Below are 24,325 nucleotides of genomic sequence, written 5' to 3' on the forward strand. Positions count from 1 at the left end.
ACACAAACGCATTGGCCACTTAACTTATTTGTCTCATGTTTGAATAAGCCCTAGAGTTACTTTTATCAAAGTAACTATTGGATTCTTACTAATTTGGACCTATGATGGCAGAGAGACCGGGTAAAATGCAGCAAATCCCCTGGATGGAAGAGGGGACATTGTGGTGAAGCCAGCAATATTGAAGTTAGCTTATTTTACTATTTTATCTCTTGTAAGAGGACATCTTATGTAGTATATGAACTATTCTGACAAATAAAACAATCGATCACTGAAGTAAAAGTGACAGAAAGTTTTCACCTTGTTGTTGCTTTCAATTGGAAGCACTTAATAAGATGTGTTCATGCTGACAGCCGTATGAGCATACAAACCAATATTTTTGGAAAGCTCTCTAGATTTGTAGACACGTTATAGAGAACATGGCCTCGGGAAGGACATCATCGAGTGTAAGACGCTGAGCTCCATTAGCCTCCAGGGAAAAGCTCTGAGGGTCTAGCTTAGTCCTGCTGTCGAGTAACAAGGTGAGCACAGAGCTGAAGGGATGAGGGCCTGGTGGTGTTGGTACTGAGACTGGGGTTTGGGGAGTGGGGGGTGCTCCCGACCCACTGTGTGAGTTACTATGGTAATTGAGTGTCGTCATCAATGGGCCCTCTCTGCTGAGCTGGTGAGTGAGACTAGAATAGGCCAGCGGTGGGCTCTGAAAAGCAGAGCAGGTAGGATTAGACGAGCCCTTTGTCCACAATGCAGTCAGATTTACCACCCCCCTCCAACCAACACACCAACCTTGCATTTGTGTCCTTGTCTCTGTGTGCATATACGGGCTATGTGTGTACACGTGTGTTTGAAAGAAGAAGTAGTGTTGCTTTATGGCACTCAGTGGCCTTCCTTCTCCTTCACAAGGAAGCCTGCCACTTGGCATTAGTGTTGCCACGCCAGCAATCATCATTCCATGCCTCCTGCTAATTGCAGACACAGCTGGGTCTCAGCAGGACTCTCTCTCTCTCTCTCTCTCTCTCTCTCTCTCTCTCTCTCTCTCTCTCTCTCTCTCTCTCTCTCTCTCTCTCTCTCTCTCTCTCTTTTTCTCTCCCTCGCACACCAGGTTGTCAGCTAAATGGCCGTATGACCATGAAAAAGGGATCCCAATCGATAGCCATCGTTACTTATTAGCGTTTGGTAGTTACAAGTAATTCAGCTGTGAATGAGATATTGAATTAATTTGGACTATGGGCTTTACTTTGATCTAATACTTGTCGTTAATGTGTTCGGTCAAACACTTCACAAAGGTGTTCAAGGTCATACATGAAGAGGGTTTCTTGTCATTTTGTTCCATAACCAAACAATACAAACAATATTGTCTTTACTCATCAATTTGAAGACCAGGGTCTAGATATATAAATCCTGTGTATGATCATGCATATATAAATAAATTGGTTCAGTATCGAGAGAACATGGAGAATGTTCTCACCTCATGCATACTTTAGAGCAGGACAAACCTGGTTTGGAACAGCAGTCTCAGAGTGGTACTTGATTGCCTTGATTGTGTAATTTGTTTTACAGTCTGCATACATTTGGAACAGGTGCATTTACAATTACATTATTAGTGTTTTTATCTTGGAGGCACAATTAAGTTCCGCTGTTGATGTTCCTTTCATTTGATCCTGTAATGTGAAGCTAAAGTTTGTTTGCCTTGATGGAGCACTATAAACTAAATCACTGATGATCTACCTGACATTCAGTAATGACTATTGGTTATTGGTGTATGATAGGTGCATGGCATTCATTAATCGTACATACACTATGAATAGCCCACAGTCCAAAAAATGTGAGCAAACAAAGTTTTAGTTAAATTATGACATATGTGTTAGCTTGTCAACAATAAGCAACAAGATGGCGACACTGACATGTAATAAAAAAATTCCATCAACCTAAGCTTGAAGATGAAATAACAGTATAAGACTTCAGTCGGGTGATTTTTCAGCCCTTTGAATATTTTCCCTGTTAAGAGCTCCTTGTCCTTTGACTTTTGTTAAAGTAGAATAATCCTCATCTGATGGAATGGAAACATGTTACCATCAACATACTGTGTAGTCTGACATGGAAACCCAAGTCATCAGGAGAGCAAAACTTTTTACAGATATGATTCTCTTGACCGGTATTGGCTTTAATTGTTTGCATTTTGGCGAATAAAAGTAAAACAATATTAGTAGTTCCTGTTTAAAATGTACCGCTGATGTCTGGACAACTATATCTGGGTTATTTTCATGTTTAAAGAAACTTAAAAAAGACTGTGGTTGTTGTGTAAGTCACACTAAATATCAATAAATATTTCATGATTACAGACCATTTAACATCTTTGATTTCACAGTGGTTTTGATTCCATAGATTTCACAAGCACAGTGAATATTCCATTCACCACCTCCCCTACTAGCGTTAATCCTGTCCAAATGAGGTGCTTTTGTATTGCATATGTTATAGTAAGGGTTTGGGTATCCTTTGAAAAATAAAAGTGTGACAAAGCAACACCAGACGGCAACATCGTCGCCGTCTAGTGTCACATCTGACAAATCCATTGGGCAGTGACTTCAGTGCCTTCCCAGAGTCTCCCAATACGCTGCCATTCTCAGTTACTGTAGGTTAGCTGCAAACATTTAGAAAATCTCCCAGAGGTGCACAAATAACACGTCATTAAAACGCCACCATTCTGCCGGCTGTCCCTTTTCACACAGACAGACGTTGGCTCGGCTCTGTGAATACTTCCACTGCCAACTCACAGCGGAACACCTCCGTTCCCTCATTTTGCAACTGTCCCTTTCATACAGAACGGTCCACCGTCCCGCCTTGAACAATATGCAAGCTATGTGAATTCAGACTACAGTAAACGTTAATGATTAGTGTAGATCAAATTCATTAGCATAGTAAAGGGGCAGCCACTGCTACTTTAATTTGGAAGGTGTTTTAGTGAACTACATAACCAGGGTATCTTCAACCTGGGATTCCAATATGTGCCTGACTTTATTTCCTCAACCTCAAACTCTAATCTTCACGCTAAAACATAAGCAGCAACATGTCACCTTGTTGTATCATTCTAGGGAGTATTTTCCTCATAGATGGAGCGCTGTTTACATTTTGTGTTTCTGTTTTATTAAAACAGAAATTGTGTACTTTTTTACCCCCAGCATCTTAGAGTATAAAAACTTTTCAATTGTCAAGTGAGTAATGTTGCCTTAATTAAAACAGATGACAAACTAAAATACACAACAGAACTAGCAAAATTATAACTAATATCAGTTGGTATATAAACAAAAATGAACATCCTACTGCCAACTTTGCAGTTTGCAAAGTTGGCAGTAGGTTGGTTACTTACTAAACCCTACAGTAACTATTGAAAGCATGCACAAGCATGCACACACACACACACACACAGACACACAAGCGCACACACACACACACGCACACACAGGAGCAGCGGCAGAGGCAGAAAGAGGCAGAGTCCCAGGTTGCTTGTAATCCCCGTGTACCTCCTGTGGTGAAGCTCCTCCTCAGCTCCAACATTCCTGGCTCTCAGCAGCACAAAAGCTCCTGAGCGGCCCCACAAAAGAGGGCCTCTGACCTAACAAATCAGTTGGCTTTTTGGGGGATTTGCGTGTGTGTGTGTGTGTGTGTGTGTGTGTGTGTGTGTGTGTGTGTGTGCCTTATTAGCCCCTTTCAATCACTTTAATGACAGTTTTGTCCTACCTTTATCTAAGAGCATAGTCTCAATGTTTTGTGCATGCAGAATCCAAGTTTTTATTAATATCACTTTTTTTTTTTAAACATCTCAAAACTATGCTCTCACTCTCAAATATACCCTGCTTATGGCTCTGTATGTTTTTCCTCTCTTTCCTTTAAGCTAATTCTACACACCCAGTGAACTTCTCGCCGCTCTTCTGATTTTTGTGTAGCTGGTGAAGGGTGCTTGTTTTTGGCCTCAGCGTATTCCTTATGAGTGGTTGCCCTTTCTTGAAATGATTTGTTCACCCACTCTCCACGTATTCATTTCAATCTCCTCTAATTCCATATGTGATTTATTTAAATAGAATATTCCACCATGAACAGCTTGACAACAGCACATTAGTGCACTGGAGGAAAAAACATGAAGGTCACATTGTACAGTGCCTCAGCAGAGGACTTGAGCGTTTTGAGAAGCTAAAACTACAATGTCAAATGAGTACATGAGTTTGATGTTTGCCAAACCTTTTGGTTTGTAGCATTAAAGTGAGCCCATTGTATCACACAGGTCCATTCAGCTAAAGGTAGGTAATGTTCAGTTAATATTTATATTGAGGAGTGTCACAAATGTTGCAATGTTGTGGTGTTAAAAAAAAGAACATTTACCTACCGTTTTGTGTGTGTACGGTTATAACACATGCCGACACTTTGTATAAATGGCAGAGATCACATGCTCTATATTTGAAGTACATAATATAATAATGTTGACCACTTATCTGCTTGTACTTGTAGTGTTGGTCCAAATACAAGATGAACATGATATTAAGACAACCGCCACTACGACTCACCTCTTACAAGGCCTGGTTTGGGAGAGATATACTTTCCAAATGTATTGTCATATTTGGCCTCAATCTGTTTTTGTTTTTTTATCCATTGTTAAAGTAATGTACAGTTGATTCAGTAAAAATGCTCTCAGGGACACAGGAACTAAGCTTTTGAGCTTAGTTCCTGTGGTTTCTAAGTACCTGGAACCAACTGTCAAAAAGGGCCATTAGTACAGTATGCATAGGACTCAGCTATGTTCTACCCACATCTAGGTTATGTCATCATCTTAGTTTAAGAAAAGGGGAATTTATCCATTCTGGTGCACGTGTCTGCTTGTCATTCTCCCCATTAGAGTGAAGTGAAAGTTGTATGCTACCTCCTGTGGAACTTAAAGCATTGTTGTTTGCTTTTTTAATCTAAAAAGGCCAGTTCTCACTCATTACACGACACAGCAAATATATGCACAAGGGTCATGAAAAAGGTGAGTAGGTGGATGGGGAGGGGAAGAAGGAGAGGTGTGCCATTTTTTGCATCACATCCTGCTGGTGGCAGGGCCCCCCCATGCCAAGCGCCATGTGAAGACTTGGGTGTGAACACTGGCTCTGAGGCGAGGTTTGTGTGTGTGTGTGGCGGTATGGGGGGGTTTTGGTGGGATGGGTGGGTTGGTGTCAGATGGGGGCAGGAGGTCGCTCCGTCTCCCAACTCTCGCTCGAAGGGGGGATGGACCGGCAGATGCATATGTGTGTATGTGGGAGTGTGTGTGTTGTGTTGTGCGGGGCGTGCTTGTCGCCTGTGTATAGGTAGGGGTTCATCAGCATGTCTTGAGGTGACAAAACACACACAAATGCACACACACAGATAACCCCGTTGAAGGAATAGAAGCATTTCCTTCAGATGGAACTCGTTAGAATGTCACAGATTTGATCCCTGTCGGGTTATGGCATTATGTATTCAGAGCCATATTACGCTTGTTTTGGCTGTCAACAAGCGCTAGCCCCCTGCTGATCCCCATGCAGCCCTAAAAAAGAGAGCTTGGGTGAATTTGACTGTTCTGATTATTTTCTTTTGTTAGTCCCTGCCAAGAGGAACAAAGCAAGAGGGGCCATCACTGTTCATTTGACAAGCTCAGCAAACATCAACATGTGGACGCTATGTCTTAATCCTGCCCTGAAGAACTTTGAAGGGAAACTGTGGCTATTTTAAAGTAGACAGAGTTAATTCAAAGAGCTTTATTGTTGTGTTTGAGAGACGGTAAAAAGGTGGCTCCAGAAATGGTGTCAAGTATACCATTTGGACGGCAGAAGGGATAAAGTCAAGGAAAAAGAAATAATCATCTTTACTGATTGAAAAAGAAAGTGCAGGTAAAGCAATGATAAGAAAACTCAATAAATGTCCAAGCTAGATTTTCAGGTAACAGTTTACACTGCACAGTGAGGATGGCAGTAAATAATGGAAGAATCTTACAACGATAAACGATGTCAAATGACGGATGGATTGTTAAGACAACAACTTGAGTCAATTCTTCTGGAAGAAAGGCCAAGACAAGTAAGCAAAAAATTGTAAAAGGGGTTGAGGAAGAGAAAATTATACTTTCACACAAAGGTTTGTGGACAGCAATTTGTAATATGAAGACTTTGTCCGCAAATGTCTTGAACTTTCTAAAAGCGGACAATCCAACCGGTACACACATGTAAAATTGCAGCGATTGAGTAAGTGTGGAGAAAGTAGGCAGTACCAATATAATTTAAGATTTCTTTTGACTTTCTTCACTCAACTGTTTTCTTGTTGAATCTACAAATACGGCCAACCCTCTGACTGCCTTTGAGGAATAGTTCCTCACACGTCTGATGGGGGCAGTATACGCTGTAGTGTTCAAGTCGATGTTTACATTCAGAAAACAAAGATGCAACTGTGGCTGCAGCGATCGTCCCACCGCGACTTGTTGACAAGAAAGGGTAGTGTAATTTACTTTAACGAGCGCTTATACATCACAGAGAAGCCTACAGAGCTGGCGTGGCTTGTACACAATGGAGGTGGTAAACATTAGTGGAATTTGAGCAACAGCTATCTCTGGAAAATTAGTGCACACCGGAAGAAACTGTTGACATTAGCTTCTCAAGAGAAAACGGATTGAAGCAAATGCAGACGGTTTTGTGCACTGACAGAGCAAGCAGAACGGCACATTGCTATGGAAGATTTATTTTTGACAGTAAGTAGGCGGACCCAGTCACCATCAGTTCTGGGCATGCTCAACTCTCAACAGAGATGACAATGAGGCGGGAGGACTCACTCCTTAGCTAATTCTAAATCTAGAACTCTTAGTGAAGTGTGGTGCAGCAAACGAGTCGGGTGTTTTTCAAATATTTTAATAAAGAAGTTCATGTTTCAAGTTCAAGTACATGGAATTTATTGTTTTATCGTGGTATCAAAATTGGTATCGAGAATCGTGTTATTTTACTGGTATTGGCACCGACTACTGAATTTTTGGTATCGTGACACCCCTAATTTCATTCAAACTAGCTAATTTATGGCAAAAAAAACAACAGCCTTAAAAGTCAGGATCAATGTGAGAATATTTGCTTTATTTTAAACTATACCCCATATCCGATGACGTGACTAACAGTTGTAGCACTTGTACGACTTGGATTGTCATAAAACTCAGTTGACTCATCAGTTTAACGACTGCATTGGACAATATTTTTTCCTATATAAAAGGTTGAAGGTACAGGCTCGGGTAAAGGGCTTTGGATTCTGTCAGGTTGGCCTCTAATGGCAGATGAAAGGTAAAAATATACAATTTACCGCTGGAATGCATTCACTTTCTTTTGGTAATTTCAGTCATTATGACGTTGTGCTTTGTTTTTAAGTGAAACACTTTTTTTTTTTAATTCAACAACTCTGATTTGCACTGCTGAGTGGCTTTTTGTCCATGGCAACAGCCGCAAGGCACATGGATATTGTGGGATTTAGCCATCCACCATACCAATGATGGACAGATCATGATTTCTCAGAAATGGAATGAAATAATTGAAACAGGTGGTGATGGCATAAAGCTATGGGCTTGTAACATTATCCAGGAAAGTCCCATGTTTTCATGTCAGGCAACATTGAGCATATTCATTAAAAAAAAAACATTTGAAAAGGTAATACAAAAAGGGAAGAACCCTTGTAGAACCAGCGGCCTTTCCTTTATACAGGGAAGCTATAGAGCGTATTTACGTGACGTCATCATCTCATCCGCGCCATGTTGAGGTCCACCTAGTTAGCCTGCTGCTAGTGGGAGTCAATGGGTTTTGCTATTGATTTTGCGCACTGGAGACAAGTTTTTACACACAGGAAAGTTTCAAGGCGTACAAATGTCTGCAGGCTTATGCCGAATTCACACCAAAAACGTAACGCTTCTTTCCCTGATTTTACTCCCGCAACACGTTATGTGGTTAACTCGCTTTTCGCTTTTTCGCAACCAGTTGAGGTGGAAAGCCGGCACTGCTTGAGTCCCGTTACCCCTAGTTACCATCGTCACATAGCCCGGTCACGTTCCTGTAAAACAGTTTTCATTTCTGCTATCGACCATGTGACATTAACAACTATGTCTGCGTTATGCTTGTTGTGTAAATACCACCAACAAAACAAATGTCGGAACATTAAGCGCCCGTGTCTGGGTTCATACTACAATCCGTAGTCGCACACAGCTGTCTCCGGCTCCAGGACGAGTGGATGACGCCGCTTCCAGCGCTCATTCAGGGGGACCAGCAGTGACTGTTTGGCTGCCGTGCTGAGCGCTGTTCCTATGTAGCCAGCGTTTTATTTTACATTGAAATGAATCAAAGAGTAAAGGCAGACATCGCCCGACGGAGTTGCCATGTTCATGGCTTTCTCCCAAGTTTCCATCGCGCAAGTGAAAGACATTGATTTTCGCTCGGCGAAAAAGCAAAAGAAGATTATGTCAATGGAAACGTGCCCACAAACCGATGTATCAACAGAAAGGGATGAGAACAGTCCTAACACTCATACGCCGAGTGAAACCAAGTAAGTTAGATGCATATTTGAGAAGCTGTATAAGTTGAAGTACAAGTCTGTCTTGTTAAGCTGATCAACCCATATTTTGAATCATTAGTCCCATATCCAAAAATAAGGCACAGTACAATAATCACAAGACACGCCGTTTCCAACTGAAATAGTGTCTCCTTCAGGATATAACAGTAATTTCTTAAGAAAAGCGGCATAAAACACAGCAAAACAATGCCGTGCATGGACCCCAACATGGCCGCCAAAGCTTGTTGTGGTCACGTGGGTGAATACGCTCTATAGGGAGACTTTTGGGCATCCTTAAGATTCAGAGCAGGGCTGACGTATCACATAATCTATGAAAAAGGGCCAGTGGAAACAGTTGGGAGAATAACATAGGGCGACTGTGGCTTTGTGGTGACCAGGGTCGTCCTTCTATCAGAGGATCGGCGGTTCGATCCTTGGCTCCTTTAGCCCATGTCGATGTGTCCTTGAGCAAGTCACTTAACCATAAATTACTCCCGTAGCTGCACCTATGGTGTATCAATGGTTGATAATACTGATGTGGCACCTTGCATGGTGGCTCCTCCCATCAGTGTATGAATGGGTGTGAATGGGTGAATGATGTCATGTAGTGTTAAAACGCTTTGAGTGGTCAGAACTCTAGAAAAGTACTCTACAAGTACGGGTCCATTTACCAATAAACAGCTGTATACCTGATTGAGCATTCAAATTCAAGTGCATAGCCCATCTGCATGAAAGCAGCACTGTGATTACCTTCCTAAGAAGATGACTCTCCAAATCAACTTGAGAGTAATGCTCTTCACAAGTATCAACCTTGTATTAATGGATTGGATAATCACCCCTGATTATATCAGAGCTGTGGTCTTGTAACATAATTCAATTATAATTTTAATGTAATATAGACATGACGATTAATGCCATGGCAGTTGAAAATGTTGTTTTCTGATTGGCTGAAAAACGGTTTCAGCCACTGTTGAACAATTGAACCACTGTTCTAAACCAGTGTCTCACTAGTGGAACCAACCTGACCATGGGTTAACCGTTAGATGGTTGGGTGTAAAAGGTTGGCAACGAATGTTTGCACCATGTATCAACAGTCATGTTGGATCTCATCGCCAATGGCCACATTTTCCTACCATAACCAAGTAGTTTTTAGATAATTTTACAAGTTACAGTCTGGCTTGTCAGAAGAAGTGAAGTTATTTCTTGTGTCTGGAGAGTTTCCACTTCTATGCATGCAGGGATCTATCAGGAAGTGAACAATTGACAACAGGAAAGTGCAAAACGACGACAAATACGCGCCGCCAGACGGCTCCAGTCCCGTCTGTCATTACATCTTACCCGGATACAAAAGATATGTTTTTCTGATTGGCTAAAGCCCATTTCTTTTTTTTTGATTGGCTGATGAGTGGCTCCTCATGGGGGGGCTTGATTCCTCCGTGGTGAGGGCAGCGTGCGACCAGGTCATGTCTGCGCACTGCGGCACATTAAATAGCCTGGAGTTTTTTTTCAGCGTGAGAAATACGATGTGTGGCGGGAGGGCGTGACTTAGGACCGAAATGCGTGACAGTCACGCTCAATGCATGACACTTGAGAGCCCTGCAGATGTCAAGCAAACTTCGGGCTTCTGCTGTCAAGTCCGTCCTTTTCCACTAATGTTAACAGGTTAATGGGCATTTACCTATGTCCATCTTAAGACATGCCCATACAGGTAGCCTGTGTTTTGGTTCATTTGGTGTCGAGGGCACACCTCTTGCTAGTGGTCCTGGATCGGTTGTTATGCTCAGCACCAGAATATGATTACTGTGCTCACAAATGCTCATTTAAACCGCACCAGTGATTAAACAAATCAAAGTTAAGTTAAGCTGTACTAAATGTTGTCTTGTGAAAGAAAAAATAGAAATTCTGGATTTTGTTCCAAAAGCAAGAAAACAATATGCAAAATCACATTAAAATGTGTAATAATTATTACAGTTCATGAAGTATATTTGTTTTTATTCATATTCTTTTATTTGTATTTATAGTTAGGGGCTTAACAATCTATAATCTATTCGAGACTGAAATGAGGAAAGCCGTCATGAATACAGGAAAGGCTTCATGTCTTTGTGTTCTGTTCTCCGGGTGACAATTTAAACAAGTCATGAAGATCTTCTGATGGATCAACAGCCACTTTCTTTCTTTTTTTCATAAGGAAACTGTTATTGCATTCAAATTGGCATTAAAAAGATCTTAAAGTTGATGAATATCGCAGGCATTATGTGTACACAAGATGTCCCTGACAGACCTCCAAAATGCTAGTCATGGCAGCAAGAAGACTTGTGACATAGCTGTCAAAGCCTCTTTTTTTATATAAAATGAAGAGGAGTAAAGCTTAACAGGACACAAAATGGCTGCTGCAAAAATGGCTGCAGATGGGAGCTGTGTGGCATGGTGCAAAGTCTAAAGAAAAGGAGAAGCGAGGGAGGAGTGGATGATGGGAAGAGGGAGAGCAGCCAGTCAGTGGATCAGTCACTCCAGGCCTGGCCTCTCGGCGGGGGGTTGTGCTCGGGGCGAGATCACAGGCCTGCTGCCACGCCGAAGCCTTCACAGGCACACAGCGACAGATAGGAAGCTGCTGGCACCAGGTCGCTTCGCTGATTCACCCGAGCGCTGCCTCGGCACAGCCATCTTTTCTCCTTCACCCATGTTCCACTGACTGAGCTTGACCTACATGTAGACCTGCGCCCCTCCTCTTCCTGTGGCCTCAGCAGGTCTGATGTCGGTGTCCCACTGAGCAGGTTTTTGGTCTCTCAAAATTGGACATAAAAAATATTTTCTTCTGCACTATGATGGTTCATTGTTAGTGCACATTAGGCAATTTAATATCTATTAAGTAAGCTAGGTAATGCTAAAGATGTTCCAGAAGTTCATCAATAGCACTGCAAAAACTCTCACTGATGTTGATCTGGCTGCTGTTATGTCTCTAAGAACACTTTCACACCTGTAGATAGGGATCTAATTCCCTGCTCACACAGACTTTTTTCGTAATCGAATCAAAAGGAGTAAACATGACGTTATACAGACTGACAGGTAACTCATTGCTTGGACAGTTTGGGTGATTGCCATGCTCTATCATCAGGCCCCACGTGGGGAGATCACATTTTGATTCATGTTCTCTTGTTCCACAAAGAGCTCACAAAGAAAAAAATTGATTGTATGCATTATTAGTGTAATTACAGGACAAAAAGAAGGCGTCTTGTAAATTCAGGGCTTGAAACTGTGGAATTGTTGTCACACAATTTTTAATGGAACTAATGAACTGACAAAGTACACACAAGCAGCTTTAACAGCTTCAGACCTATTAATCAAGAAACAAGTATGTGCTGACGTGGATTTGTGTTGATTGGCATTAATAGGTTATAAACATGGCCTAAAGCTATACCAAAGCTCACTTCCTGAACACATTTTACAATCAGCAGATGGATTCATGAGTACTTAAGGTTTTTAATTCATGCTAAAATCACATTGCCGCTCTCATAAAGTGCTGGGGTTGGTTTGTTTTACACCACAAATTAACCACACCAAACCTCGCTTGGAAGCGGGCCAAAACTCCTCATTTCAGGCAATCTCGGTTGAGTCGCTTGGCCCCACAACAGGGTTTGAATGAGAGCTTTCACACCAGTGCAAATGGACATTACTAATGAGTTCATTTTAATAGAAACAATCAGGTTAGGTGTGAAAGCATACTGACTCGAGAATTTCCACACCAAGTCTGAACAAAATGTCCACAACTTTGGAGTTGTATGGTTTCTCCTTAAATTTTGCTGTAAAAAATGAGCGTTTGACCAATGAATTTTTTTGTCAGTTTAATTACGTTATCAGATGAGGTGCAAGGTACAACATGACTTTGTCTGTGTTTATGATGCTTCCTTGTCCACATTGTATGTAGTGGATGATCTCAGTAACCAACACACGCTGAGGCTGCTTATTATTCTGTGTTATTTCTTAAACATTTCTTTAAAACCCTGTAACTGATAAGCCAATTTCCCTTTGACTTTGTAATTTGTCAGATTTGATGGACAATACAGCTCATACTTAATCATTAGGATAAAACGTTGTTTACTTTAAAGGACAACATTGATCTTGTATAACTTACCCCTGAGCATCACATCCCTCTTAAACACACAGAGGGATGCTCGCCTCTTCCTCTTCTATTCTCTTCCCATTCTTCTCCAGCCCCCCATCTATTCTGCTGTGACCCTGACTGTTGAAAGTCAGTCGGCTTCTATTAGTATCAGCCCCGCTCATCATTATCCATCAATTAGACTTGCAACAGTCAGGACCCACAGAGAAACATCTGGACCCTTTCGGCTCTGTTTCTGCATGGCTCCGTGCTCTGAGCTCGCTGTGCCTCGCAGAGCTCACTGTTGAGTGCTCGTCTAAATAAAGCAGTGGGACATTATTAAGATTGAGGCTTGGAACACCTGTGTAAGTGTTTCAGGACCCGGGTTGGCCATGGTACCTCATGAGTGCTGACTGGCTGATGTTCATCACAAAGCACAAAAATCAGCACTGAATGAAGAAAAAACAACCAAATACAGAAAAACAAGTTATTGAAGCCAGCTACCCTTCCAGTGAATATAAGCTGAGATATAGCTGAAATTTGAAATAAAATGCAGGTACAGTACTGCAATGTCCTGACATGTATGTGTCTGTTCACGTATGGTACTGAAAACACAAACACATCACTTTCATGTATTTAGGGCCTAATAATTATACCATTTCCCTTGCCTTACATCTGTATCCTTGACTCTGACGCGTGCCCATGGCAAAACATGCTGTTGTGCACCAAGAGCATCATAAGTCTTATTATTTATATAACTGAGGCCTTATTCCTTCTGGATCTTCCCGGGGCACATGATCCAGACTTAAATAAATCCTGAGCCTGCGGGGCTATCTGATACGTACCCACGTGAGAATAGTAGAAACCGTTTCCAAACTTTCCAGGCAAGACTGTGTGGGCGTCGCTGAACTGCAGCAGAAGAACTCCCTGCTGGAGAGAAGTGTCTTTGCGCCATCTTCAGCTTAGAGACATTGTTCTGCTGAGGATTTGTTTGTCAGCTTTGTCCCTCTGGTCTCTCCCTCGGTTTTCCACAAGAAAGCTCTGTCATAATCATACGCTGCATGCTTTTTCTCTCATGAGCAAAGTTGACGGACTACAGATTCATTGTATTGAGTGGTCAAATGTTGAAATGTTGCTTTTTCATGTCGTCTAAAGTTACGGGCGCTTCACAAAGTATCAGATGATGGTATGCACTGTGTTTTGTGTGTCTACAGCAATGGTACACCAGCACTATGAACCTCCTTGGAACATGGCTGACAGACCGAATGGACCTGCAGCTCCACCTTTATCAGCTGAAGATTCTTATCCGGGTCGTCAAGGTAAGAACGGCCTTTTACATTTGTACATTTTAGTTGGTCTTTCTGCTCCTGAACTATTGTTCTTTTAAATCCAATACATTTATTTGACAGCAATACTTGTTACTTTACAGATTTTATCTGTAAAAATCATCATGTACTCATATAGACTGACTACTCACCTGAAACCTAAGAAACCTGGATGAATGGATCAGTAATTTGTATCTTAAATCATTCAATCAGTTATTTTTCAAACCCAGGACCTTATTGCAAAGAGTCCATAAAACTACCCTCTGAGTCACACTGTGCTGCCCACTTTGTCCTCACTGGGAACATATTTCATCCAGGAGACCACTGTTGTGTCACATAACTTGTCTTCTTCTGTAACAGTGCTTCTTTAGTTTTTTTTAAACCAATCGTTGATCTTTTCCTATAAACCTTTACTAAGTAGTTTTGTCGCCTGAACAAGTTTTTTTTCTTTGTTTTTTTAAACATATGCATGAAAAGAGTGGGAATCTACACATGTTGATGGACTTTGGTTGGAAAAGACACAAAAAGATTAACTTTTTGTAATATATTATATTGATATTATATAAGATATTAAACAAACTATTGTATGATCTCATGTTCTCATAGTCCAGACATCAGGCAGTTGATATGACATTTTGTGAGACTTTTGAGACCAATACAGTAAACCTAATCCATTTCTATGCTGTTTCTTCGTGATAGAAAAAGTACCGTGACTTCCGCCTACAAGGGGTTCTGGACTCCACGTTGAACAGTAAGATGTATGAGACGGTGAGAAACCGGCTGACATTGGAAGAAGCCACAGCCTCGGTGAGGGAAGGAGGGATGCAAGGCATTTCTATGAGGGACAGTGATGAAGATGACGATAACTAGATCAAAGGGCCTGAAAACTACAAGAATGTTGAAGCGCTATACTGCCTGAGAACCCATGCAGCCTTTCCGAGAGGTCAAAACAGATTGGCCTAACATTCAACTTTAACCCTTCATCATCTGCTGTTTCACTTTTTCACTCCTGTTATAGTTCCACATTTATGTCTGAATTGATTCAAGAAGAAAATACATTGTGTGTCTGTTAATAAGCACGGCTGTCTTATCCATGCTATTTAAATAGAAAATGCCCACGTATGCTCATTAGAAGACTAAAACATGAAAACATATGTTTACAGAATATAAAAAGAGGAGTGCAAGCATGTGATTGTGAACACCATGCAAAATAAGTTAAATAAATGAAGATGTTAAAGGCAGGAAGGAGATTGCATCTATATGGAGGTTCTCTTTTCAAGGCATGAATGAAATTATGGGACTTCGGGAGCTTTCCTGTGACACACACAGAGCACATAGAGCACTCTCTTTACTCACGGAGAGTTTATGAATCATTCAAATAATCCAGGAGATTCCAAGTGAAATCGTGAAATTGGTACAGATGTCTGTTTTGTTTAAAGCCTGCCAACAAATGCATGATGAACATTGTTGAAGTTGTATCGTGATTGATCCAAGTGTCACTAAAAGCAGTTAAAACATTCATAAGACATTTCTAAAATTACCCCAGAATGTTCTCAAGCAATGATTGACTATTTTGTTCTCAACTCAGCGAGGCTATACATTTCGTTGTGTTCTGTAAATGTAAAGTTACTGGTTGTAAAAGCTGCAATTATGGTCTCATATTACCTTTCGTGGGGGAAATGGTTCGCATCATGTCTCAACCATAAAAGCTAAACAGAATGTTTCAAATGATGTACTGTGATATGATGTAACAGTTTTCGTATGTTCTCAGCCATGTTTCTCTAACAGTCACAACAACTTTCGGACAGCAGATGAAACCCAAGGCATTGTCAACAATTGTGTCATTTTAGTGAAATAGTGACAAAAAGTGAGTAACGGAAGCGTTATGTCATCTTGAGAAGTCCCATTCTTTCTTCTCCAACCTTGTGTCGTATGAGAGGATCATGCGAATTGTCATCTCAGAGCTCGAACCTCTTTGAATCGGCCTAATGCAATCTAAGTAGGTCCGGGTGTTAGCATGTGTGAAGCAGAGTTCCGAGTTTCACCCCAAAAACGTTGGCGGTTTGGCAGTAGTTCATCTTTATGAACAGATTATGGCAGATGAAGGCAGAATCTGTCGGCAACAGGACAATATTTAGTTATTGGAAACACTCAAGTTACCATTTGTTGTACGTTTACAATCTAAAATATTAATGACCAATCACATTTGAGCAGGCTTTGGTTGAATGCAGGTAGACAGTCTGTGTGGAGAGCAAAAGAGGCAGAATGCATTGTCTGGAGATCAATCTGGGAACCCACAGACTATTGTCTGATGATGGATGAGCTTTTTATTGGTTTAATACTGGTCTGTAAACTGGCTGCTGGTGAAACTATCTGGTCATAGTCAGTAAATGTCCAGCGTAAGAGGAAGTCTTGACGTAGATACCTGATGGCTGCATTAAAACTCTAGAAATATAGCCCCTTGCCCACAAAGGCCAAGTCAGACCAATAGCCAATGGCCTTAAAGATTGGCCAGTAGTTTTCTGTGGGCAAAGCCATGTTAGTTCCGGGAGTGTCTTTTGGTATAGCAACACAAATAAGATTATCACAGCTGGAAGAGCCACTTGTGTAAAAACAATCTATGGTTTGGGAGTGGTGCTGATTACCAGCAAGTTACAGCAACATAGAAACAAAGTGTTGGATGGATGATGAATGATCAGATATGATGGATTCAAAGTTGGGTTGGTCTCTGGAAACACGTGACATATTAAGCTGTCTTTGTTACTGCTCTTGATCTTCTGCTCTTATTTACATTACATGGATTCTTCAAAAGTTGATGTGCAGTATCGAGGTAGTGCAATAACAGCTTAGACGGGATGATACAGAGTCAGTCTACCAGCCTCCACCGCGCTTGAACACCAGTAGACGAAGACTCACCTAGATTACAATACCATTTGATGGCTTCAATAAGATCACTTATGGCCTCCAACATATCCATTTTACTCTACTACCAATTGTAATTGTAAATGCCACTAGTTCTTCCATTAGAGCGTGAGAACACTGTATGAATCTGTGACACTGTGTCACTAACAATGTGTGTTAAACTGCCTTTCTAATCTAGCAGTGGCAACACAGGCTGTATCTTGTTGTTGAAGCAAACAAACCCTAACTGTTAGTTGTCCCACTTCTGCAAATGTTGGTACTTTGATTTCCACAGTGATCTAAAATCTCTGACATTTTCCTGTCTTTATTTTCTGTAAGAGATAAGTTAGCAAGGCAATACACATAGTTTGGTTTTATCACACTGATAGATTGTTTTCAACCTCTTTTTCACCTTTTTTATTTTAAAGCAAATGCTCTATTTTAGTCAAATTTAAGTGTAATAATAGTCTATTTGCCATCTCTATTTGCCATCCCTGCACTTCACTCCAGGATGTATGATGGGGCTAATCCACATTTTTATAATGGATGCTGGGAACTAAAGTCTGCCTCTTTCCCTCTGTCAGCTGTTTTCTATACTGTACACCTAGCTGTGTGTCGCCCTGTGTGCAAGTACTGCATGTCTCCCGTATTCACTCCCCTGTGTGTTTTTGCTCCATGTGTGACATTACCAGTGGGTTCATCGTGCTTCTGCCTTCTAGGAGAACCCACCAAGGCCAAGAAAATTTCAATAAAGGTGAACGGCAAATGTGGAAAGACTGTGTCGCCTCATTAATTGCTGTTGCTGTGAATTGACTGATTGAATGTGAAATATAACCATCCATTGGATTTGTTACAGAAAGGTAATACATTTGGTTTCAACTGTTGTCAGTTACTTGCACTATTTTATACAAAGAGCTAACCCCTGACAGTGCACAAGGAGGTAGCCTCAGCAGACTGCAAAAAAAAAAAATACATATTTGATAATCCGTGGCCTCCTTCCGCCCCCCACAGCAGTATTTCCTTAAGAAAGAGTCAGAGATTAATGCGGTGGATTAAAGCATCAGTCATCTTAAGAGTTGATATTATCACTGAGAAGGAGATTGAAAGAATTGACAGAGATCAAATCAGCGATGACCGAAAAAAAAAATCAAATCAAGAGCCCAAGATGGAAGCTAAGACTAAAGTCGGGAGGATTAATAGAAGCTATAATATAGTCCAAATTAAAAGGAGACAGGATATCTTTTAATTATGTTATAGAAGGGGGAAACAAATCCTTCTCAGAAGAATAGAGAAATAAACAGATTTTAAATGAAAGTGGAGGACATGTGGTCAATCCAACTGCTTGAGAAATTTGACTTTCTCCCTGGATGATAATGCTTATTGCTGTATCGGCTTTATTCATACGTAGCTGCTTGCTTACAATGATTTATGTTTATGCTACTGTTTATGGTTCATATGCCGGATATGATAAATAGGGAATGGATCTGTACTTGCTTTTCGAGTCTTCCGACCACTGAAAGCGCTTTAACACATCTACATGACATCATTAAACCATTCATACACTGATGGGAGGAGCTAACGTTTCACCTGCCCACCAGGAGTAGCTTGCATTCATACACACATTCATACTTATTCATACATCATAGGCACAGCTACGGGATCCATTTTGGGATAAACGACTTGCTCAAGGACACATGGACGTTGACTAGCGGAGCCGGAAACCGAACCGCCGATCCTCTGATTGAAGGACAAATAGCTGAACATCTTAGGGACATTCCCTGTCATGATCACACATTCAGGCTTTTTGCATGTCATTTTAACCTAAATCCTTACTGTTAAAGTGAGGTCTATAGACAACACTTATGGTGAGGAAGAACATCGTGGTTGGACTTACAATAAGTACGTAATCTAAGAAAAATGTAAAACAATGGAAGATAAATCCAGGAAACACGTCACTAACATACTTAAAAATAACTCTGCAGCACTTAGGGACACTAACTATAGTCTCCTGGTTGATAGTGTTTGTTTGACCCGTCCATCTTTCTCACCTTTTATACTGCGTCAGTGTAGTATATTTACAAATACAGTACTGAGTACTTTAGCTCAAATTAAACTCAAAAAGTAAGAATAGGATTGTTGTGGCACACTGAATGGCAAATTGTTGTATCATGCATACCCCAGTTGGTGAGACGGGGCTGGTCTTAGTACAGAGACTGGGAGCAGTGGGAAAGTGCTAGCGTAGTTTACAGAAGTGAAAACACTTTACGACCACTCCATAGCTGTTAGTTCTTGAACAGTTTTTCGTGCTAAGCTAAACCCATTCTAGATATATCCCTGAACTCAATGTTACACTAAAAGTTGCATAACGTTTTTGGAAAATTATAAATAACCGATCCTAAGCGTGAGGAGGAGTGGCCTTGTGTGAAGCAACTTGGGGTTCACTGTCCAACTGAAGGACTCAATGCAGACAAAAGGAGCCAGGAACTGAGACCCCAACCTTGTGATGGCAGGATGAACTGCTCTAACCCCTACATGTCTGACTCTCTTATCAATAAACTCAACTCAGAGCCAGAGTACCAGAGACTTTCCCAAAATTATGGATTACATTAGAAAGGAGAAAGATTTCATTAAGACTTGGCTGTGGAGGGCTTCAAAATCAATTATTGTATATGATTAAAATGTATTTTATCTTTTAACACATGCATCCACTGAAAACATATTCCAAAGGTTGGTTCCTCCACATCTCTCTGGTTATTATCAGTCAGTGCCCTGTTCACCTATCATTCAGCACCATGTCTCTCATACCCAGTAATTCATCTTCAGAAATAAAGACTGACAACATTTTTGGGAAATGAAAAGCAGAATAGAAAAAAAAGAAAGTGCCGTTAGAGTTAATGTGCCAGAGACCTCACATGTTGTCTCTACAGAGGCCATTCCCTCATATCCTACACATATGAGAATAATCAACACAGCGCTCAAAGCACTCCACCTATTTTAACATCCAATCTGCGGTGTCGGTGAGCTGCCTCGGAGTACCATTCATTTAATTTCCCCATGAATATCCAGACATGATTGGGCAGTTCTGTGCGAGAGGCGACACCAGGGCGGATTAATGGGCCTGGAGATTTATGCCGGCACGATCTGAGCTGCTTTGGCTTTTAAGCCCCAATCAAGTGGGGAAATGGGAAATGATAACTGTATCAAAATAAAAAGAATCTCCAACTGACCATCACAGTGAGAACTGGCCCAGAGTCTTAGCGCTGACAGGCCGCCGCTGTACTATGGGGAGTCCTGCAGTGATACGGATGTGAGAACAAGCCGTTCCGACACATTGAGTCCATCAAGCCGTCTCCGACATGATACGTGTGGAAAATGACAACAGGCAAATGAAGAGATGAAGAGAGAAATCAGCCCATGTGTAGACATTCAAGCTGCCAAATGAATTGGTCTGTGATTTGTTGTGAAGAGGCATTTCATTTACAAAGCTTTCCACAGTGTCCTTTAAGGTAACCAGCACCAGAACAGAGTAGGCCTACAGCCCGGGAGACGCGGTTATTTTTGCACGGCTGCTTTGCGTGCCAGAAGTGTCAAAATTGCCTGCCATTTGAAAGGGCAGGTAGATGTCAGATCCTTTTAATAAAAGCGGCCCCCAAAGCCTCTTATGTTTCCCTCCCCATATAACAAAACCTTCTTATCGTGGCCTTAAGAGGGGACAACAAGCGCACTGATTAATTTTAGATCTTTTCCTTGAAAAGAGTAGCTTACAGTTTAAAGCAATCTCACACAGTGTTCAGGCAAGACACAAGGGCAGATTGTGGTTTACCTCAGGGATGAATATTACACAGGACTGCTTGTCCTGTTCCATGGCCGTATACAGTATAAGCCCATATGGGGATCAACAATATCACAGACTCAAAGTGGGACTGCTGAGGCCACTGTTATTATTAGATGGATGTCAGGAGTTAATCCTGCCACCATGCAAGCACACTTGATTGTGCACACCTCTTTCTTTTGAACAGATATTTTCCCCTTTTCAAATACATTTGTTTTTCAACAACTTCAACATCCACTGTTTGGTTTTTGTTGTTTTAAAATAAGGTATTATTATATGTAAATCGATTTAGGTTTGCACTTCACTTAGGTACGCTAATGATTTTACTCTAGTCTAAATTATTCTTGATCATTTTAATTGGGATTGTTGTGGATGTTACACACGTTTTACACATCCACACAGATGCAAATTAACCAGAGTTGTTGTTTTTTTTTAAAATCTACTCCTTTAAAAGTAAAATATGTAAATATTTGAGTGACCAAAAGGAAAATATCTCTTTGAAAATAAAAACATGTAGACAGGGTCTTCATCCTTCAGCTGTTTGTCATAATTGCTTTGGGGTTCTGTTATGTGTACTTAACTGCCTGTTACCTGCACCTAGTGCTTTATTCGGACTCTGCAAGAATATCTCTACAATAAATCACTGAATTAATACTGATGCTTTCTCTATTGTCTGCATTTAAATCTAATCCATGTTGCAGTATTCACTGCGACAACAGTATGAACCGTCTATTACAGAGCCAGCAGCTCTATTAGGGAGCGTCTGTTAGGGAGCGTCTATTATGGAGCGTCTATTATGGAGCGTCTATTATGGAGCCAGCGTCTACATTACGTTTCATTCAGCTGACGCTTTTATTGAAAGTCACTTATATTGTTTTGCTCTATACGCCGTAGACCCAGCAACGGGGAGCAATTCGGGGTTAGGTGTCTTGCTCAAGGACACATAGACATTAGCAGAGCCGGGGTTCAAACCACCGATCCTCTGTTTAAAAGACTGAAATGCTAACTACTGAGCCCCAGTCGCCCCAGTCTACTACGGATCCAGATAAAGTTCATCCTGTTTGAGGATGCGCTTATGACATATATGTGTTTGGAGTGGAAGAGAGCTCCTCATGGGGAGTAAAGAAGGCTGTATCGTCATTAACAGCAGATAAGCTATTTACATATAAGTGCATTAAGGATTTTTCAAACAACATTAATTCCCAGCCTGCTATCCCTCAGTCCACACTCTGTCTGCTAGCTTCCAGCAACTTCCCCTCCAGCGAACCTTCAGATTGCTCGCAGCCATACTCCCCTCCGGTCTTGGGTTCCTTAGCCTGCAGCCAGCTGGCCTCCAGTCTACGCACCTGTCGTACCAAATGGAGGTACAACAATACCTGTATGAGAATAATGACACCTTTAGGGTTTAGAAAAAGGCCTGGGCCAGTCCCTTTAATGGACTAGAATAGATTTGAATGAACTTTAAAAAGCATGCGTCATCTGAATATTCTCTGACAAATACGATAAGGCCCTGATCCTTGTACGAGTTATTCCTCTGCAGCCAGAATCTTCCAGAATACATTTTAGTTAAAAAAAAATAAAAAAAACTCAGAATGCACTGACGCTCCAAGGATTTTCTTTGTCCCTAATGACTGCACAGGGACTCCTCAGTAAGGCTTGTCTTCGCTGATTCACTGTAGAGCCAGAGGCTGCACACACACACACACACACACACACACACACACACACACACACACCTGTGTTGACCTAATAGAATTGTATAAAGCAGAATAAATCATGGGGAGTTGCTTCAATCCGCCACTGATGCATAAAACAAATAAAATGGGTCACAATCATAAACATTCAAACAAAACGCCCTCTGGCACAACATTTTCAAATGGCCAAACAATCCCGTCTTTTTTTAAATCATTACATTGACAAGCTGTTATGAGCAATCAAAATAAATAAACTATAACTGTGAAGTTGAATCGTTCTAACTTTAAATGCATGATGACATGCAACATGTCGTTAAAAGTGATCTTTTTGTTGTAAATATACGTGAATGGTGTAGCCATCTCCATACAGTTGTAAACTACTTGCAATAGTTGCATTATATTTATGTATGTCTGATTAGTTTCACCGGCCCCTCATTAGCCCTGCGCTCACCAGACCTCCTGCTCTCCTAACTCTCAGGCAACACTAAGTTAGCTAGAAGGAAAGTGAGAATGAAATTCTGAATGTGTCTTTTTTATTGTGAACTGAATGTGTTTAAGTGGTTTGACCAAATGAATGAAGTTTGCATCGTACGTCTGCAGTGAGCCAACAATGGTGGCTGCCGCCTGTGCCATGGCTATTGAGCGGGGCCCGCTGACGTCACTCACAATGGACTTTTGTAGACGGGCCGTGTTGGGAGAGAAAATCCCTTTTGTGTCACTGAGAGGGAAAACATGGACGTGTTTCAGCATTTCAATCACTTTTCAAAAGTTGTCAAATACATTTCAAAATCAACAAAATGTGTTGCGCTGTGTTTTTTGAGAGAAACGTTGCTCATAGATAGGCTAACCAGTTGCTAATGCTTGTTACAACATTGAAAACACCATACAATTTACATACAAAAAAGAGTGTACAAACAAATGTTTTTAAATTTGTATCCACAATATTTTGATGTGAACACAGGATCATACAGAGAAATAATAATGTGGCACTGTATTGTACTTTACAGCTGCATTCATCATTTGCATATTGGCCAGACGTGGAACATTCAGGCACTGATGGAGGTCATGGGGCCAGAACCGTACACTGACACAGAAAGGAGCAGAGTGTCTCACCAGGGTAACAAACTCCTCAGTCACAGGAACACAAGTGAACGCAGTCTAACTAAATACTCATAACGTTTGACATCTCGTTCTGTGTGCCACCTCGTGAAGTTGTCAGGGCAGCTTTGGATGTTCAGTTCTTTGTCTGTGGGCTGCATTCATCTCAACATCAGCTCTCAAGGAGGCGGGGGGCCATCAAAGCCCCCCTTCTCCCTCCTCACTGAGCCGTGGGCCAGTCCGACTAACTCCATGGAGGATGAGGGGGGCGGGGTCACAAAAATAAATGCGAGCAGGGATGTTTGGGGTGAATAAAAAGGGTCTGGAGTGTAAAAGTGGCCCAAGGGTGAATGTTGAAGGGGTGGGGGGTGTGGGGGTAAATGTGTGCTGACAATCTGCTGAGGAAATAGAAGACTGAGAGAACTGAGGGGCAGGTTGCTCAAGTGGTTGCTTTATTGAACCAAAGTCTGGTATCTCCATACTCTTACGCTGAGCCAGTGTGTGTGTGTGTGTGTGTGTGTGTGTGTGTGTGTGTGTGTGTGTGTGTGTGTGTGTGTGTGTGTGTGTGTGTGTGTTTTAGGACATTTTTGTGTAGTGAGGTCATTGGGCTGCTGCTTTTCTACACAGATGAAGCACAGCAACATTCTGGTTCATGATTAAGATTATACTTACAGTAAAAACCTTGTTCCATCACTTCCATTAAAATTACGAGAAAAGTAACTCATTATGTTATTTTACATCATTACCTTCTGAGTAAAGTTAAATGTTACATTCCAGCATTACTGACTGTGAACTTGTTACTACATAATAC

At 41.3% G+C, this 24,325-nt stretch overlaps 1 protein-coding gene across 5 annotated transcripts in view; it reads left to right on the forward strand.

Annotated features, from left to right (window-relative positions):
- cadpsa (Ca2+-dependent activator protein for secretion a) overlaps nt 1-17,664 on the forward strand; it is a 145,425-nt gene extending 127,761 nt beyond the window's left edge. For all 5 annotated transcript variants that reach the window (XM_068593402.1, XM_068593401.1, XM_068593400.1 and 2 more), the window contains 2 exons: nt 13,879-13,983; nt 14,689-17,664. In XM_068593402.1, the coding sequence (XP_068449503.1) occupies nt 13,879-13,983; nt 14,689-14,859 (276 nt within the window). In that variant the 3' untranslated portion in view covers nt 14,860-17,664. The remainder of the gene's footprint in view (nt 1-13,878; nt 13,984-14,688) is intronic.
- The last annotated feature ends 6,661 nt before the right edge of the window (nt 17,665-24,325 follow it).

The sequence above is a fragment of the Clinocottus analis genome, unplaced genomic scaffold, assembly GCF_023055335.1.
Source record: "Clinocottus analis isolate CAN_PGR_092001 unplaced genomic scaffold, fCliAna1.0.p SCAF_3, whole genome shotgun sequence".
In the NCBI taxonomy this organism is placed as follows: Eukaryota; Metazoa; Chordata; class Actinopteri; order Perciformes; family Cottidae; genus Clinocottus; species Clinocottus analis.